This window comes from Pyrus communis, chromosome 4 (genome assembly GCF_963583255.1).
Source record: "Pyrus communis chromosome 4, drPyrComm1.1, whole genome shotgun sequence".
Taxonomy (NCBI): domain Eukaryota; kingdom Viridiplantae; phylum Streptophyta; class Magnoliopsida; order Rosales; family Rosaceae; genus Pyrus; species Pyrus communis.
In genome coordinates, this window is record NC_084806.1 from 24,857,739 (window position 1) to 24,878,208 (window position 20,470).

Consider the following 20,470-nt stretch of genomic DNA (forward strand, 5'->3'; position numbering starts at 1 on the left):
TGGTGGATTTATTGGCTTTTCAAATCTCACCTGTGTCACCATTTATTTCCGTCTTTCACATTCAATATTTCCTCTCTCTCTCTCTCTCTCTCTCTCTCTCTCTCTCTCTCTCTCTCTCAATATTTCAATTTGCAACACATGACACCAAGCCTATACAACTTTCTGGGGTGTGGATGTTTTGGACTCGGACTTCTTTCCAGCTTTGCATACCAGATGGGGTTCTTCAGTTAGCTGCCTGAAGCTCAAAGCTGCAATATTGGGGAGCTCATTGTTCCAAACCCAACCTTTTGTCCTTGGAAAAAACAAAAACAAAAAATGGTGTGGACGTGGAAGCTCCTTGAAATCAAAGAAAATGGGGTTTCTTCAATTCCCACATTCCCACCATACTTTGTTCCTCAGCTTCCTCCCCCACCCCCAAATCTCCAATCAAATAGTTTGAGTTTTGGGAATAAAGTGAGTCCAAGCATACTGCTAATAATCATAATAGTAGCCACTGTTTTCTTTGTTTCTGTGCTGCTCCACCTCCTTGTTAGATTCCTCCTGAGGCCTCCAGCCAGAGATTCAGAGGACTTGGAGAGTGTGACAGTTCTCCAAGGGCAACTGCAGCAACTGTTCCGCCTCCATGATGCAGGCGTCGACCAGTCCTTCATAGACGGCCTCCCTGTCTTCCACTACAAAGCCATCATTGGATTGAAAAACCCTTTTGATTGTGCTGTTTGTTTGTATGAGTTTGAGGCTGAGGATAACCTTAGATTGCTCCCCAAATGTAGCCATGCCTTTCACATGAAGTGCATTGACACTTGGCTCTTGTCTCACTCCACTTGCCCTCTCTGTAGAGCTACTTTGCTCCCTGATTTCTCGCGCAGCAATGGCTGCTCACCCATTGTTCGTGTTCTTGAATCTGGGAGTGACAGTTCCAGAGAGATGGTCTCTGATAGAGATGGACTCACTTCCAATCTGGGTTTTCATGGAGATATTGAATTGGGGTTGTCATACAAATCTTGCGAAACTGTGGCGAAAAATGAGGCTAACACGGCGGTGATGGTGGATTCTGGGAAAAAGGTAGTGCCTGTGAAGCTTGGGAAGTTCAGAAATGTGGATAGTGGGGGTGAGGGGAGTAGTGACAGCAATGTGGATTCAAGGAGGTGCTTTTCTATGGGCTCATTTGCGTATGTGATGGATGACAAATCTGAATTGCGAGTACCGATTAGAGCCTCGATGAAAAGGCAAGCAATGTCGGAATGCGATTGTGAGTCGAAGAGAGAATTCAAGTTTAGTGGGGTTGAAGCAATTGGAAGCCTTGAAACTCAAGGAACTAGAACTGGTGCTAGTAGTACTAATGGCAGTGGCAGTAATGGCATTGGGAGGAGCATGCGGGAGAGCTTCTCGATATCGAAGATTTGGCTTATGGGGAAGAAGGAGAAGCCAAATGGGGCGGCAGATTCGTCACGAAGGGCCTTTTCATTTCGCTTTCCAGTGCACCAGAGTGCGGTGGCGGCAGAGGAGGGAGCGAAGGCAGAATGTTGGGAGTGAGAGTAGGGCAATTTCATAGACTGACATTGGGAGGTACAAAAATGGAGGGAGTGAAATGGGTTGTGATGAGGAGAATGTTAGCTGTAACAGTTTGGATTCACAAGCAAATCCACCATCTTTTGCAAGGAGGACGCTGGTGTGGCTTACGGGAAGACATTTGATTTGAACAAAGTTGTTCATTCATCACTTGATCCTAGTGTTTCTTAGTACTTATTTATTTTTAATTTATTTGATTTTGATTTTTTAGATGGATAAATTATTATCTTTGATTACTGCTTTCTGGAAGGTAAGTTTTGGTCTTGTGTAATTGGGAAATGAAGCAGACTTTGAGTAGAGATATTAACACAAAAATTTTGGCATTTATCTTGTCGAAAGATGCAAAATGTTTTATCTCATAGACTCGTAGTAATTGGGATTGAGAGTTGGATTTTGTTGCTTGATTTGTTTGTTGCGTGTCTACTTCAAACGTTGGTGTGCTCGAGATTTATATAATTTTATTTGACAACCGTTAGTTTCCCGAGTTGTTTCGGGAGCCGGAATCTGCGTTTTGCAGTGTGGTTTTAGAGGAAAACGCATCATTAGGGCTACAAAACCACGATTAAGCACCGCCATTAACTTTGGTGGATGCTCACCGCCCTCCTACTAGCCTGCAACGTCTCATTTTATTTATCCATAGTCAAAATTAATGCTAATTGTGTGTTCACTGTTATTTTTTAATTGAAACAATAACATATTACATCAGTGGCAGAGCCACATGGAGATCAGTAATGGCCTAGGCCCATCCTGAAATTTGATAATATATATGTATTGTTAATGTTTCCAATAAATAGCTTGTAGTACACTGGTAAGTGGAGTTTGAGAGTTCCACGGGCCCCTGGGTTTGAAAATCATTGATGTTAAAAGCCTTCTAGTTAGGGGTGGATACGGTGCGGTTCGATGCAGTTCCACCCTTAAACCGGAATCGGAACAGAAAAATATCAACGGTTTAATTTGGTGTGGTTCCGCTTAAATTTATTACTAGAACTGTACGGTTCGGTTTACCCTAGTTTCGGTTCGGTTCTTGCCGGTTTACAGTTCTGAATACTAAGCGTAAATGGAGACAATATAACATTCGATAGTAGCCTTACTCAATTATTGAAATTGAGTTGAAAACCAGATACCAAAGAACAAATATAACAGTAAAACTGATTAAGTAGGAATAGAGAAGTAGCAAAACCAAAATATGTAAAAAAATTTCAAGTATAAAAGTAAGGAGCATGCCAATAAAACATAAAAACTCAGGGCATACACATGGAAGAAGCATTGCACCTCATTTCAGCAATTATCTGTATCAATAAGTCCAAATGATATAAGCTAAGGAGCATGCCAACTACAGATTAAAAAAAAACCACATAAGCTATTAAATACCTGCCAATTTGTTTGAAATGGTAGAGAACTCCCAAACTCCTCCTTGAACAGGTTATTCCCTGAAGTTTGTTGTTCAAGGGGAACTCCAGCAGAACTAACTTGGTGAAACTAATTTTTCAACCTATTATACCATGTCATGTGTGTATATATATAATTAATTTATTTATTATTAATAAAATGGTTCAGTTCGGTTTCGCCCTGTTCTTGTTCATTCGAAACCAGAACCGGAATCGGTTTGAACGATCCGGTTTGGTTTTTTACTCAAAGTTGACTTCTCCAGTCAACACGGTTCTTTTCGGTTTTCTTTCATACGTTTTGATGTGGTTTTGCAGTTTGGCGGTTTTTATGCCCACCCCTACTTCTAGTTGTTTACCCAAAAAAAAAAAAAAAAAAATGGAAAGGCCTTCTAGTTTTTTTTTAAACTTAAACCTCCTTTGTTTTTCCATATAAAAGAAGGTCCATATTATAATTAGCTTTCAAAATAATTAGCCTTGTTGTAGGCCTATTTGATTGAACGATTTAGGGTTTAGAGAGAGAAAGGGGTTCGACACTATTGAGAGAGAAGAGAGATTGATTTAATTGTGAGGTGTGTTTGATTCATCCCATTGTGTCTTTATTTATAGTAGTAGAAAGGGTAAAACATTTCCCCTTAGGATTACAACATTCAATTAAAATAATAAATTATGTTTAACTCTATGATTCTTTAGTTCTTTCAGTTGGAAATGATTTTTTGTCACATGGTTATATTTGGTCTATAATCCTCTGACCCTTCAATTAGATATGATAAGAAGTACAATATGACTAGCACTCGGTGTTATCCTATACACTTTCTTTTTTTGTACCCTGGGTGGTTTTTTGTCGGAGGGAAGTAGTTCCAGCCAAAGGACATTTGGACGCCTCTATAGCAAAAGACATCTGCACGCCTCCAGATAAAGTCGCTACTTACATTTAAATGAAAAAATAATTTGCTTAATGTTATAAAGCGGAGAAATACAAGCAAAACACTTGTGTTATGTCAGCAAACCATAATGCTTCTAGTGATTACAAATAGCATTGCCTAGAAATCCTAATAGGTTAAACTGCCGATTTCTTCTCTAAACTTTTACTTAGCTTTCAATTTTCCTCTAAACTTTTTAATTGGATGATCAAGGACTTAAACTATAGTTTTTGGCCGATTTCCTCCTACCCATAGATTCCATCCAAATTAACAATAACTTTTATCACATGCACACCACCCGACTTTCCTTTGAGGATAAAATCGTCACTTTACTTGACATTCAAACATAAAAACCATAAAATCACACAAACTTGCATAGGTCGACATTTTAGAAATCTAGGATTTTCAACTACTTTAAAGAACGAAGCGACCTAAAGAACGAAGCGACCGAACTATCCTTACATGTTGTGCACATGATTCTATTTAATAGAAATATGGATGGAATGAATGAAATACTAACAGCAGGAGGAAATCGGCCAACAATTAGTTTGAATCTTTAATCTTCCAATTGAAAAATTTAGGAAAAAATTGGAAAACTAAATGAAAATTCAGGAGGGAAATTTAACAATCCCCTCAATCCTAATAACTGATGACAATCTGAAACATATACATGTTGTATTGGGTGTGGGAGCTGGCTTCTCTACCCTCCCACTTCCCATACACTCTCATCCTCTCTTATTTGTGCGGTCATGGTTAAGTCAGGTCGACATTTTATATTAACTGTGACCGCACAAAATAAAAAATAATAGAAATGTATGAAAAGTGGAAGGGCAGAAAAGCCAGTTCCTTGGATGTGGGCTCTTTCCGGCCCTAATTTGTTACGGCCTACCCCTAACCAGGCCTAGCTTAACATATGACCCCATTTTAAGAACACAATTAGGATACGAAAACAAAGACGACACAAGTTTACAGCTAGGTGGTTTAACCTTTAATGGGTATAATTGTCCTTTCACCCTGAACCGCCATAATGCCATATCCAATGGGCCACAAACCATCCCCTGAAAAGTAAAGTCAATAATTAAAAAATAAATAAAAATGGACCGTGATTTCTCTAACAAAAATATCCACAAAACCAAACCTCTCTCCCATTACTTCCTCCCAACATTTCCGAATCTAAACTCGTAACCTTCCTCAAAACATCATGCTTCCATCTCCATCTCCTCCTCCTCCTCCTCCCCACCACCACGACGACCACCACCACCACCACAGCCATGTAATTCCACAAACACCACCTCCAAAACCCAACCCAAAACTCCTCTCTCTAATCATCAAGGCCCTGGTGATGACCTTTATAACCTCCGTCTTCTTCCTCTTCCTCGGCTTCGCCGCCACCGTTCTCTTCCCCTTCTTCGCCGCTGGCGCTCTCCACCGCCGCCGCACCCAATCCCCCCATCCCTCATCTGGGTTCTTTCCCAAACATCTCAAGACCCTCCCCCAATTCCGCTTCAGAGCTGCCCGGCCCCAGCCCCAATCGCAATCCTCGTCCTCGTCCTCGTCCTCGTCGCCGTCGCCGCAGACAGACTGCGTTGTTTGCCTCGACTCGTTCCGGGAAGGCCAGTGGTGCAGGAAACTCCCGGCGTGCGATCACGTGTTCCATAGGCGCTGCCTGGACACCTGGTTGGTTAAGGTGTCGGCGTGCCCGATTTGCCGTACACGTGTAAGGTTAGATTACGGGGACACGGAGTCGGTGGTTGATTTGGACGGAGAAGAGGAAGCAAAGTACTTGTGGAATTTTAATAGAAACAACAATGGTTTGAGGGTTTGTTAGGACTTGCAATGTAAATTTTGTGCATATTTTGAGATTTGTAACATACTTGACACATTTTAGTTTCTTTTCTTTCTTTTCTTTTTTCAAATTTCTTATGTTTAATAGATGCTTTGGTTATGAATTTCAGCATGTTTGTGTTGATTTTTGTGCTTCCCTTTTGTTCCCACCCTCCCTTTTATCCTAGTTGTTGTCCAATGAGTTGATGGACTAGGAGTTTTTAAAACGACTGAAATCGCTTCTGGGGCAATCCTTTGAAGTGTATTGTTAGAGAAACACCTAGTTATTGGAATTTGTTTGTATTTCTATAAATAATTGGTGTAAAAAGTAGTCATAAAAATGTTTCTAGTCGTTTTGAAAGAACTTTGAAACATATTACTAGTTTACTTGTGGCTTATAAGAAATGATTTTCAGACTCTTTTTTCGTCGATAAGAGACGAAAATAAACTTATGTAAATGTGGTTGATGCGGCACGGCTTTGTTTCTTACGTTGCATCATATGACATTTCCATTCCAAGGTATGATTTCTTTTTCGTTGTTCAATTATAAGTTGCACAGAAAAACACTTTTTTCTGTTAGTGGGGAAAAGAAAAAATCATCCCCACCTACCTAATCCATGATATTAGCTGTGAAATTTAGTTTGATATGTTTATGTCCAAAGTGCGATGCTCTCCGACTTAATTTGAAAAGCTTGCATTACGATTCATATGGACTTTTGTTGATTTTTTGAAGTGATGGATTTTCACGATTTCGTAGCTCTTTACCAACTATTATAAATTTCATAGACTCTTGATGATATTACTTTTGTGGAAAAGACAATATTCATATTCTGTAACCCTATTTTGAATGCAAAGATTAAGGCTCAGATTTCCCAATTGATGGAGAGGCTAGCAAAGACTGTCAAGTGCCTGAAGAAGGAGCACTTTACTTTGATGTGTGCCCGGCATTACCAACAGAGGGCAACCCAAGGCCCTCTCCTAACGCATCTTTGTTCGATAAAGCAAACCATTCTTTCCGACAACTTCAGACCAGATTAACCCCGTTGATTTTGCCCATCTTACAAAATGGATCGGGCGGGACTCTCCTGGCCATAGTTTCCTATCGCATCTGTTCTATCCAGCCAAGCCAATCCCTTTCTGCTCGTGTCTGTGCTATGACGTTCTCTTACTTGATAGTGATCTAAGGAAAGTCGAAATCCCTCTCACTCAATAGTGGACGAGGAAAGAAAGTATGATCAATGATCTTCGCCTAATGATAGCCTCATTTTCATCTTTAATCTTGTGGCTCATAGAGCTGTGAAGTGAATGTCATATGGGTTATGAGACCCGATTAAGCATAGGAATAAGTGTTGGAAGCCCTTATAGCAAGCATAAACTAAAAGTAGCCCCAAGCTTATGAATAAGCTCAAGATAGTCAAAGATGGGTGGAGTAGGATTGGCTTAAGACAGGACAAATCGATCTCTATTCTTCCCCTATTTAGATAGGCTCGTGCACAAATTTACGTTCAAAAATTCCAAGCGCTTTCACCTTGACACGTCTTCACTCATGATCGCTTAGAGCCCCTAAAATGTCAAAGTTTTTTTTGGTTTTTTTTTGTGTTGGGGGGGGGGGGGGGGGCACTAGTGACTCCAAAGGAAAGGGTGAATAAACCACGCGTAGCACGCTTGCTTCGGAGTGGGTCTGCAAGGCTTTAGCCCAAGACTTATTGGAGAGGTAATGAACTACAAGGTGGTGTTGACTCTGTAGTACCTCCCTACTATTAGAAGTATGCCTATAAAGCCAATTTAATGTAGCTTTTGGAATACTTATTATGTTAAACTCTTGTTTACTTTATTGGAAGGGCATTGTTCATTGTCAATCCCTATTTAATGTATTGTGTGTTTAATCAATAACAGAATCAAAGGAATGTAATCCACCCAAGAGGAAAGTGATATAAGTGTTCCTAGCCATAGGATTGTCAATTGGACATTGACAATCCGATAAGGTTAGTATATGTTATGTCAACTCTATCAAGAGTATGACTATTCTCAAAGTCATTACTATTTGGACACTATGACAAACACATAGGTGCTCCAAAGGTTGTTGAGTACACTAAACAACGATCAGCGAGAGAGTTCTAACATATGTGTTATATAAGAACTCATTGGACGCAATAATGCAAAGTAGTCTTTTGACTTGAGGCATCGTAGTTGTTTAGTGGTTAGGTCATTGACCTTTGATTATGTCAAAGCCATTCCATTGAGGATGTCCACGACATTGTTGGGGTTAAGCTACCTAGTCATGTAGGCATGTGAATGTGCAACAACGGATCTCTAACCTTCCATAATGGAAGGAGAATAATCTGAGATATGATTCAGAAGTTTTTGGCCAAAGCATATGAATGTGATTTAGGAAGTGTGTTCCAAATCATATCCAATAGAATTATATAGAGAAGTATCACATTGGATAATAGACATGAAATATACTATCAACCAAACAGTATGATCAAGAGTATTGGATTAAAAAAGACTGTATTGTGTTGTAGTTGTAACTAAATAGGTTCTCCAACTACTTTTACTTAGTTTGGGTAGCCATAACATACTGCTAGGTGTCAGTCATGGTTTGCGGAAGCCCTGAAGATTAACAATCACTAATCTTCATCACAAGGAGAATTGGAAGTAAGTTTCAATTCACAATCGTTTAGTAAGAGTACAATCGCTCATTAGCTCGCTAATTGGAACCTATGGATCGTACATCGTGTAAGGACGAGTGTAAATAAATATTAATGAGATGGAAAAGATCAATTAAATAGTTTAATTGAAAATAGTCAAGATTGATTAAATAGTTAATTAATCATATGAAAGGTTCGTATTAGGCTTTAAATTAGTTTTAGACTTTCGAGGTCCAATGGTCTTTGGTTCATAAGGCCCATTAGGCTTGTGGCTCGGCGACTAACGGCTTGGTTCAGTTGCATAGGCTACTGGCATGGTGCTGGCAGTGCAGCTCGAAGCCTGTCACTCATGATTTAAAAAACAAAAAAAAGGGTAAATTACAAAAAACTACCTCAACTATGGATCCAACCACAATCTCATACCTCATGTTTTAAACATTGCAATATCATTCCTCAACTTATGAATTCGTTGCAATGTCAGACCTCCGTTAAATTTTCTGTCAATTTGGCTGATGACATGGCAAGAGCAGAGCCCACTCCTTTGCTAATTAGAATATAATTTTAATTAAATTGTAATTAATTTTTTATTATTTTTATTTAACAATTAAAAAATGTTAACATAAACAAAAAAATGTACACCTTGAGTGGAAAATGAGCCCATAATCTGGATTGAAGATTTTAATGCTTTTAATTAATTAAAAAAAGTTAACATATGTGCACCTAATCAAATTATCACATAAAATGATAAAAATTTCAAATTTAGGGATTCTACTATAAGGACTCTCTCATTAGAGACAATATTCCTTTAGGGACACAAAGATTCCCTTTAAATTCTTAAATGAGTACTCAAAAATGGTGTTGGGAGTCTCTAAATAGGGACTTCCATTAGAAATGCTCTTAGGGATTGTGTGATTCTCCTTATGCCCATGCCTTTATTTATAGTAAACCAAAAGGAAGGAGTAACTTGATTTCCAATCAGTCGAATAATGAGTAATCTAAAACCCAATATAACTAGGATTTGCGCAATCACATATAATAAATAATATTCACAACAATAGTTCTTTTATGGGAGCTTTATATAGAGAGACAAAAACTTTTACTGTATTTCAAGGAACTCCACTAATTTTTTAGCATGTCAAGGAGAGACAAAAATATAAAAACAACTAAAGCCTAGCCCAAAAACATGAAAACGATGTTCTAAAATACCAAATATACCCCTAAGGCTTATGGCTGTTAATAGAACCCAACGACTCACAACCCCAACAAAATTAATATATGTCATAAGCTCAACCCATCCTCGACTATTTCTGCAGAATCAGTTTAACCTATCTTTGACCAATTTGCAAAATCAGTTCAACCCGTCCTCGAGCATTTTTGCAAAATTAGTTCAACCCGTTATCGATCATTTTTTTTATAATCCGTTCAATCAGTTCTTGACCATTTTGTAGAATCAATTCAATTAGTCCTCGACCATTTTTGCAATTCCAACTCAACCTACCATTTTTGTAGAATCAGTACAACCAGTCATCGACCATTTTTACAGAATTAGTTCAACCCATCTTCGATCATTTTTGCAGAATCAATTCAATTAGTCTCGACCATTTTTATAGAATCTGTTCAATCCATTCTCGACCATTTTTGCATAATCAGTTCAATCAATCATCGACAATTTTTGCAGAATTAGTTCAACCCACCATTTTTGCAAAATCACTTCAACCTGTCCTCGATTATTTTTGCAAAATCAATTCAACCCGTCTTCGACCAGATTTGCAGAATCAATTCAACCAAAGTTTCTTTAAAATTGTGATTATAAACCCACACCATTTATTGGATCTCTCAGCAATGCCTATTGCTTGAATAGTAACCTAAACCAAAAACCATTTGTCGATAATTTGAATATCAATTCATTAGAAGATAGAAACGCGAGCTCACTGTGGAGAAATTTTTTGGTGTTCCCAGCACAAAAGCCAGCTGGTGGTCCCACCAATTGAAATTTGACACCTAAATATTCTTTTATATCTTTAATTCTTAAAAACTGAGATGCTAAACCGTCGACGGAAAAAAAAATTAATTTAATGGAGTTGTACTTCCACCGTCAATTCTTATCGTCATTAACAATTACTCATTTTGTAAATCTTTTCACTAATTCAGAAATCACCACAAAATTTACCAACACCCAGAAAATAAAAATGTGAGATAGAGAAAGAGGGAGATAATCAGGTTTGGGCGCCGCAGGCTTTGAGATTTAGAAGTTAACTTCCGTTAGTTTTTTTCTCTCTTCTTAGACTACGGTTTTCGATTCAAAAGTGGAGGGTGAGTGCTGGGCAAACAAGATTGAATTCGAAGTCAGATAGGAAATATGATGGAATTCGAAAGCAAGTTGCAGAGGCGCTTGATGGGGAAGTTCAATCCTTTAGTTTTTGTTTGATAGACTTCCAGCTTTTAAGAATTTATTTTACTAAAAAGAAATAAAATAAGATTTAGATGTCAATTTTCTATTGGTAGGGAAGACCACATGGCTTTAATAGATGAAGATATAAAAGTGTGAATTTTTTTTTTCTACTTAAAGGGTAATTTTGTAACTACACTCCTGAGGAAAAAAAAAATAATGATATCATATTTCACATGTATTAACTTTTGTCTCTCTTTGTAATGTTTAAAAAATGTTGTCTCAATATACAATTAAGTATTAAAAGTAAAGTATACTCTATGTGTAATTTTTTTTCTATTTTTAAATGAATAAGATAGAATTGAAATTAACTTTTCATTTGGTTTCTTCATTAAGTTGAAGAAAGAGCTATTTTGCATTTGAATTTAATATAGCAGCCCCGCACCTTTTTTTTATTTTTTGATTCACACATCTTTTGTTTTTCTTTTCCTAATCCTCGGCAGATTATAATCTAGGAATTATTGTAGGAGGAAAAACACTAACCGAAATGCAAAATTTCTCTTTGTCAGAAAAAAAAAAAAAAAAAAACTAAGTACAAGATTGGAATGTGGCTATATGTTAAAATGGCAAAATTATTAGCGGCTGGTTTTTCGGAAAATATTTTTAATCATCGAATCACTTGCTCATCAAGTCCCTTTGAGCCCCTAGTACCATCTTTGTTTTATCATTGTACTCGGATGAGAATATGTGCGTAAGAACACACCGACTGTCACATCCCGGACCGGGCCCCCACCACATCTCGGGCTCAACTCCACCGTAACACGATATTGTTCGTTTTAGGCCCCTACCACACCTTCACGGTTTTGTTTCTGGGAACTCACACGAGAACTTCCTAATGGGTCACCCATCATGGGATTGCTCTCGCGCACTCCTCGCTTAACTTCTGAGTTCCGATGGAATCCGAAGCCAGTGAGCTCCCAAAAAGCCTTGTGCTAGGTAGAGATGGGAATATACATATAAGGCATAGATGATCCACATCCCTGGGCGATGTGGGATGTTACAATCTACCCCCTTTAGGGGCCCGACGTCCTTGTCGGCACACTTTCGGCTAGGGATTGGCTCTGATACCAAATTGTCACATCCCGGCCCGGGCCTCCATCACATCTCGAGCTCGACTCCACCGTAGCATAATATTGTCCGCTTTAGGCCCCTACCACACCCTCACGGTTTTGTTTTTGGGAACTCACACGAGAACTTCCTAATGGGTCACCCATCATGGGATTGCTTTCGTGCACTACTCGCTTAACTTCGGAGTTCCAATGGAACCCGAAGCCAGGGAACTCCCAAAAGGCCTTGTGCTAGGTAGAGTTGGGAATATACATATAAGGCATAGATGATCCACATCCCTAGGCGATATGGAATGTTACACTGACTACATCATTTATGTGGAGCCAAAAATAATCACAAGATGACATGTGAATTTTTGGATTAAAAGGAAAAAATTACCCTTAAGGCACACCTAAATTCCTATGCACAAGTAGTAGGCAATCATCCCTCAACCAAGTCAAAAGTGCCCAAAATAGGTAATATTTCAAAACCTATTTCATCTATCCTAATCAAATCATCTCCACAAGGTAACTCCCAAATCATTCCTCTTTTATTATATTAATTAGCTAATTAATTGATTTATTATTCAATTATTTCTAATTAGCTACAAATCATGAACCTCGCCCAAAATACCAACCAAGTGGTTGGTCCTCCTCCTCCTAAAGGGGCCGACCACACCCCTATAAATACTCCCTCATTCTCTCCAAAACTCAATTCCAATTCTCTTGCTAAATTCTCAAAATTCTCCAAATACTTTTTCTTCAAAATTCTAACTTTGGCATCGGAGGAGGTTCTTCAGCCAAAGCCCCCGGCCCCAAAAAAATTCATCATGGGCGCGTGAGGCTCTTGACCTTGACCTAAGGTGTTTTTTGTTTTGTAGGTGCAATTTTGTCCAAGATCAAGAAGGAAGAAATTTGCATCCACAAATTGGTGTTTTCATTGAGAGTTTGATTCATAAGCTCGAAGAAGACTCTTGCCTTCAAAGTTTCTCGTTTCCCATTCATTCGTAAATTTTTCATACTTTCTTATTCCTATATATATTTTTTTAATTCTTTGAATAGAGGTGAGAAAAAAAATACAATGATGGGAAATTCGGAAACCATGACGAACGAAACTTCCTAGATTCCAAAGATCTGGATCAAATGATGGAGGACGAGACGTAGCCCCACCACGACGATCCATGAGGCTCAAAGCGATGGCAAGATAATCAACTTTGCCACCATGGAGCACCACCACCATGGCAGCCACGGGAACCACTATAGCAGTGGGGAGTGGGCCAGCTCCATGGCAGTAAGCCCATGGTAAGCAACGAGCAGCAAGCAGTGAGGCAACCACAAGCCTAGGCCCAGGCCACTTTTGCAGTAGCAAGCCCAAGTGCTAGAAGCAACCTAAGCGCCTGCCATAGTAACACAGGCCCAAGCAGCTGTGGCAAGAGAAGCAGCCCAGCGCTCGCGGGCCCAAGGCTAGCATGAGCCCAGCGTGTTTCTGAGCCGAGCCTAGGCTCAACATGCACACATGCTGCAACCCACTCCTGTGGTGTCTCAAGCAACCTAAGCTGGTCGAAGACCGGTTCAACCATCTGGGCTCCAAATTTCTAAGCTGACAATTGAACCGGGGGCATTTTCACCCTATTTCTCCACAGATTTGATATTTCCCAACTCAAATCTTGCACCCGGAGTATACTGCACTGCTACTTAAGGAGACTCATTTTGTCCAAGCTCTTCCAACCTATATGGAGAATAACACATTTCTTGACGAGTTATAGAGTTGATGAGCGCCCTTGCACAACAGACGACCTTGGTGAATTAGCTCTTGCAGGGAATCGAGATGCAACGTGCCCCTGACGAGGTGTCCCAAAGTAGGACAAGGGCAAACGAAGAACCTCTCCAGCAGTGTCCTGGCAAGCAGCCACTCGAGCAACCTCGAACCGAGCGTTCTGGTAGTGTACACTCTCGACCTGGCCCCCAAGATAGCGTATACTCTCGTTTTAGCATGCGGAGGAGTGTGCACTCTCGGTTAAAGCCCACAGACGAGCATATACTCATGGTTAAGGTCACTCTAATAATCAACATGAGTAACCTTCAAGGCGAAGTGTTCATTCGTGGCAATGCCCGCAATGAGCATCTTCTAACTCACATCGGAGTAGGCAGTACAGCGGACGAAGAGAAGCAGTCACTTAATCCGGCTCAAGTTCAACTAGTAGCCTGCGAGTTACTTGTTCGCCTGTTAGGAACATACCACATGCACAGCAGCCGCGACATAGATAAACCGAACACATGGAAGAGTAGCCTAGACCAGTAAGTGACGACCGAAGGTAGCCTAGAGCTCCGCTACCCAACAAAGAGAAATTCAGGAAGAAGTTGAGAGGCTTTTGACCGAACGAATGCACGATTTCCAACGTAATAAAGCTATTAATGAGATGCTTCGACAAGACATGTCCAACTTAAGTGAGTTATCTTTCAATGACAAGATCGAGTAGACGGGACTATCCCACATAGATTGTCGAATACAGAGATTATTTATGTTCCGACAAAGGTAGCAGCTCAGTTTAATGGCATGCCGGGGGCAAACGAGTACCAAAATGACACACTAGCCCAACTACCAAGAACCGGGGGCAGGCCTTGTTCTCAACACTCCAGACGATTCAATACTGAAGCAGCACATCACTAGTAGCCGAGGATTACAGACCTAGTGGTCCAATTCCTCCTGCTGCCCACAACCTAGCCTAAGCCAGGCCCAGCTCTGCTTTCACAGCTATGCCTACCTGCTCCACGGCTCCCGGCAGCCGTTGATCTATTACCATGGCTTATAACCGTGCCAATTTTGCACCACGGCTCCCAGCCGTGCTAATCTTACCCTGTGGCTCGTGCCAACCAAGCCTCAAAATGGAAAATGACGGAACACCTAATGATGGCACAATAATTTTAGGAGCAGCTCACTGCACTTACACCCTTACACAGGTTCCACAAGCAGTTTGAAGTCTCAAGCAAATACCCAAAACAAGACCTCACAGGCTGAGGATTGTTTCAGTTGTCCAGCAGTCCAGCTTTCCTTAAATGCACTCATGACAATGACTTCCAAGCTTTCCAGTGCGAGAGGGTAAACTAATAGCTCTCCAGTGCGAGAGGGTAAACTAATTGCTCTCTAGTGCAAGAGGGTAAACTAGTTGCTCTCCAATGCGAGAGGGTAAAATAATTGCTCTTCAATGCGAGAGGGTAAAACAATTCCCTAAGACCCATATGCGTAAGCTCTCCAGTGCGAATGGGTAAACTAATTGCTCTCCAGTACGAGAGGGTAAACCAATTGCTCTACAGTGCGAGAGGGTAAACTAATTCCCTGACACCTATCTAGGTAAGCTCTCTAGTGCGAGAAGGCCATATAGCTCAAAAAATCGAGTGCTTGAAAACCAACTAGGCAGCGAATGGTCATGGGGCAATGGCCACTTTGCACTCAACAGTTCACTCATCCGACTGCTCCATCTATAGCAACTGAGAAATCAAACTCAAGCAGTTTCCTTATTTTTGGCAAGCAGCACAGACGAGGCAGCCCAAACCATGGCCCATGCCACGCCACCTCCTTGGCCCATGCTAAGCCGACTCCTGGCCCTTGCCAGAAGACGTGCCACACCACCCCGACGGCTGCCCCGCGGCAGCACCACCCAAAAAGAAGACAAGGAGAATTAAGTTTTCTTACATCAATACGGCACAGAGAAGGGAAAGAAATCATCGAAAGACATTTCTTTGCATGGGCAAGCAAAGAATAATGCTAGGGTAGGGGGAACAAATAATCACAATTAGGAAATTATTCTATTAATTAGCTAATTAATTAATTTATTATTCAATTATTCCTAATTAGGTACAAATCATGAACCTCACCCAAAATACCAACCAAGTGGCCAGTCATCCTCCTCTTAAAGGGGCCGGCCAGACCCCTATAAATACTACCTCATTCTCTCCTAAACTCAATTCCAATTCTCTTACTAAATTCTCAAATTTCTCCAAGTACTTTTCCTTCAAAATTCTAACTTTGGCATCGCAGGTTCTTCGGCCAAAACTCTCTCCCTCCCCATTCATCATTGGCGCATGAGGCTTTTTGCCTTGACCTAAGGTGTTATTTGTTTTGTAGGTGCAATTTTGTCCAAGATCAAGGAGGAAGAAATTTGCATCCACAATTTATAGAGCACTTTTTACAAAGTAGGGGACTCTATTGTATTTTGTTCCAATCCTAATCCACACTGATCTCATTCGGTATGAGAGTTGTCAACATTATCAAAGTTTCTCATCTACTGGAGGCACCAACGTTTTTCACTTTGTTTGATGTGTTTATATGCATGTCAATGTCATACTTGTTAAAATAATAAATTGAGGTCCGGAGTGTGTCCCACTTTGAATAAATATTAGAAGACACATCATTTGCTGAACAAGGATGGAGACAAAAATGTGGTGATGTTATAAATCTATCATGCATCACAACATTTTTTAATGTTCTTACATGACATTGCATGATTGATTTTGAACTTGGTATATATGGCCCTCACTAACTTAAGACCCTTGAACACGACTAGAACTGAACAATTAATACACGATCAATAACCAATCGAGTATACAAACCATGGATCCATTTCAGCGTACAATACCTACTTTGCGAGCCCATGACAAGAACAAGAACAAGAACTAACTCAACTCGTCAACTTTGTCCCAGAAAATCAAAATGTCATCTAAACTCAAAAAGATTACACATAAAATAATGCAAACTAAACAACTAATAATCACAAACTCAAGTACAATAAAAGATCAACGAGCCACGGCCCAACCAATTCACTAAATCTTTCCACTATCCCTGTACGCATAACCAAGCTACTGCTGGAATTTATTGACGTTAACAACATGAAGGCCAAAAGAATACCTGGCAAAGCACAAGGTTTAAGTTTTTAAAAGCGTCATCGTGAGCCCAAACCCAAATGACAACCACCTTCATGCTACTAACACTTTAGACACCTGAAATTTCAAACACAATACACTCTACAATCTTAATACAAATACACAACACAACCATTTTACTGAGTATGCCAGTTCCAGCCCCCATCAATGAGTTTTACCATGTAAGCATTATACTCTACAACGTTTAACAATTCATTCCATTGTTAATATAACTATATCTTTGTTAAATACTGCTCCTCACCATATGAATAATCTGCAAAAAGTTGCAAGCCAATATGTTACATGGGAAAAAGCAGCGAAGGCCGTAGCCTTGGCAACATATCTAGATGTTATATTATCTAGGTTTCTAACCACTACGAATTGACATGATGATGATGAAGTGCTGCATTATTAAGCTATAGCCCTTGAACCGTTCATTCGGAGGAAAGACACCACTAAGCTAATATACAATTTTAGTAAGAGGAGCTGCATTACTAAAAGCTAACATGCAATTTGAGTAAGCTGGACTCAATGATGGAGATTAACCACAAATGAGAATATTCACTCATACAACGAAATGCATTCATTGGACTTACAGTTTCCAAACAAACACCTGTAATCAAAGATATCGAAATCTCAATTCACTATTTTTCACAGGCTCACTAAAATTGACATAGAGCAAAACGGTAATACATCAACATGTCATGTCAGAAAATCCTTGGCTACAGCATTCACCTAAAACAATAATCTTTGAATCAATACCATACCAACAACCAAAACAAGCTAATTTAACACAGAATAGCAATAAAATTGTAATTTTTGTACTTCGAGTAGTATCACACAAATCCATTTTTAGCAACTTAAATGAAGAAAATTAAACAACATTTTGAAATTGTTGAAAAAAAGGAGATCTGAAATAAATACTGGGAATGGGCAAAACGGGTCTGAACCCGTTGGTAGGGGCGGGTAATGGATGTTCGGGTCTGGGCGGGTCCGAGGCGGGTTCAAATTTGGTAGAGATGGAACGGGGTGGGGAAAGGAAGGGTAGGTTCATAAATATATAATCATTGGCCCCTGAACCGGCCTGTTGCTTATTTAATCTAACGGTTGTGATTTGATCCTCAGTAATGTTAAGATCTTCACTGTTGGATTGGATTAGGTTTTTACTCATTGTTTTCATTCAGAGTCTCAATCTCTCAAACTTCCCATTCGTTTCAGAATTCAGAGTCTCACACTTCCATCATTTTCCAGCCATCATCTATCTATCAACTTCCCAGAGTCCCAAACAGCTTTGGCACCACCTTACTCCGGCACCTCACTCCAGCACCTGACTCTCTTCCCATCCTCCTCCACGGCACAACATCACCTCACTCCGGCACCTGACTCTCCTTTCATCCTCCTCCACGGTTCCACCCAATCACGAGTTGTGACTTGCGACAACCACCACCCCATCCTCATTGTTGAGAACCACGGTCCAAACTCCATTTGTCTGTTAGAACCTACCCTTTGGGCCTAACACTTCTTTCTCAAGACCGGCCCTTATATATAAATAATTACCTACCTGGTTATCAGGCCCAAGCCCCAGGCTCTAGGAAAGACACCACATTTGGCGGTTACCATTGAGCTAGGGTTCCTTTTTTTGACTTAATATAAATATGTAGTTTTGTGGCCTCTGTGGGCAGCTATGAATGAAAAGACTTATCTTCCCCTTTTGCCTCATCTTCTCTCCTTATCTCTTTTAAATTTCCCTGCACTATTTTCAATTATTACCTTTTTCAGCTCTTGAACTGATTGGGTGTACCAATTGGTATTAGAGCCCATTGATCCAATGGGCAAAAACACCTATTCCTTGAGCTCTAATCCCGAAGCCGTCCCAGCGGCATTGGATGTCCGCCATGAACACCTTTGTACCTAGGTCAATGATGTATGCGATTCCCTCTCGGCTTTGGAAAACCAACAAGCCTCGTTCCAAAAGTCTTTTAACCAAATGAACAATTCTAACGTGGCCTTCCAAAGCACCATGGCATCCCAGTTCACAACTTTCCAGTCTTTAATGCTGGATGAGCTTTGCCTCTTCAAATCCACCCTCCCTCCTATCCCAACAACTACCTGCCCACCCACAGTCACCTCCACCCATCCCTGTTCCTCTACCCTGACTCCACACCCATCGTTTCGCTTTTTTTTCACCCCATCGACAACTTCCTATTTGGGTTTGGGCCTTTCTAACCCCCTATCCTCCACGCTAGCCCAACCACCCCCTTTAGCCCCACTACGCACTTATGTTCCCTTAACCCAGCCCACCCTATTTCCTACGACCATTACAAGTCGGCCCACCCCTTCTCAGCCACATCAAACCCCTTCGACCTTATTTTCACCCCACCCATACACCCCATTGCATCCTAATTGTATCCCAGTCCCACTCTTTCCATGTTGCCCCTTCACCCACCCCAGCTTAAACTATTCACACCTATCCACCACCACATAACTTCCAACACCCTTAACATAACTTCAAAGCTATAAAAATGGAACTCCCTCATTTCAACGGGGAAGACCTTTACAGTTAGTTGGCCATGGCTGAACGTTACCTCGACTATTATGAGGTCCCTCCTCAACAATGGTTTTCCTTATGGCAGCATGTAACTTTGGTGCTGATGCTTCCATTTGGATACGGGTTTTGAACAACGATTTGGCCGTTATAATTAGGCGCTCTTTGTGGAATTGTTGCTACAACGTTTTGGGGGTGGTGATCGAGCAAATATCGAATCACAACTCACCAACATTCAACAAACAGGAACAGTGGATGAGTATATTGTGGAGTTTACTAAACTTTCATGCTGGGTAATCGACTGAACCAAGAATCAATTGAAGCATGTATTTCGAGGAGGTTTAAAAGAGGACATTCGTCATGATGTCCTAGCATTAGAACTAGATTCCTTACATCAGGCTCAAAAATTGGCAAAAATCTTTTAGAACAAAAACTAAGCTAAACGATCTTTTCGCCCTTCATTATCTCGCCAATATTACCCTTCCAGCTTTTCCCAACCTCCCAACACTACCATTACATTAGCTCTTCCAGGCCCTAAACCCCCACAACCCCCTCTCGGTCCATTTAAAAGGTTAACCCCAGCAAAGGTTCAGGAGAAGATTAGGAAACGGAATGCTTCCATTGCTCGGAACCCCACATTCTAGGACATAAATGTAAAACCCCTATAATTGTGCTATTGGATGCTACTAGTTCGGAGGATGAATCCATAAAGTTTCATGATTATCATTCCAGGTTGTAGCATGGGTAGCCAATGCGTTTACAAGGGTTCATTCAAAATAAACCAATTATGGTTCTTATTGACTCCGGCATAGCTTGTAATTTACTCCACATTAACGTTGCAAAAACGCATGTGATTACCCATGGAATCAATCACCCCTGTTCAATTCACCACGACCTCTCACAAACAGGTCTCTTCGTCCTTGCAAGTTCATAACGTCGATGTGCAACTAGAGGGCTATACACTCACGAGATCATTTCTTCTCTTGGAAATACCAGGCTATGACCTTATTTTGGGGTCAGAATGGTTGCAGTCACTTGGGTTTATTGGATGGCACTTCAAAAACAAAACAATGTTATTCAATGTCCAGGGTACAATCTATACACTTCAAGGCTTAGTATCGGCTCAACCCAGCATCCGACCTTCCCACTTGATACAAC

At 40.4% G+C, this 20,470-nt stretch overlaps 1 protein-coding gene and 1 pseudogene across 1 annotated transcript; both read left to right on the forward strand.

The window, feature by feature from the left end:
- The first annotated feature begins 269 nt into the window (after nt 1-269).
- Nucleotides 270-1,740, forward strand: LOC137732871 (RING-H2 finger protein ATL13-like; annotated as a pseudogene).
- Nucleotides 1,741-5,036: 3,296 nt separating this feature from the next.
- Nucleotides 5,037-5,858, forward strand: LOC137732395 (RING-H2 finger protein ATL56-like). Its single transcript, XM_068471702.1, has one exon. The coding sequence runs from the start codon at nt 5,079-5,081 to the stop codon at nt 5,703-5,705; it is 627 nt and encodes a 208-aa protein (XP_068327803.1). The 5' UTR covers nt 5,037-5,078; the 3' UTR covers nt 5,706-5,858.
- The last annotated feature ends 14,612 nt before the right edge of the window (nt 5,859-20,470 follow it).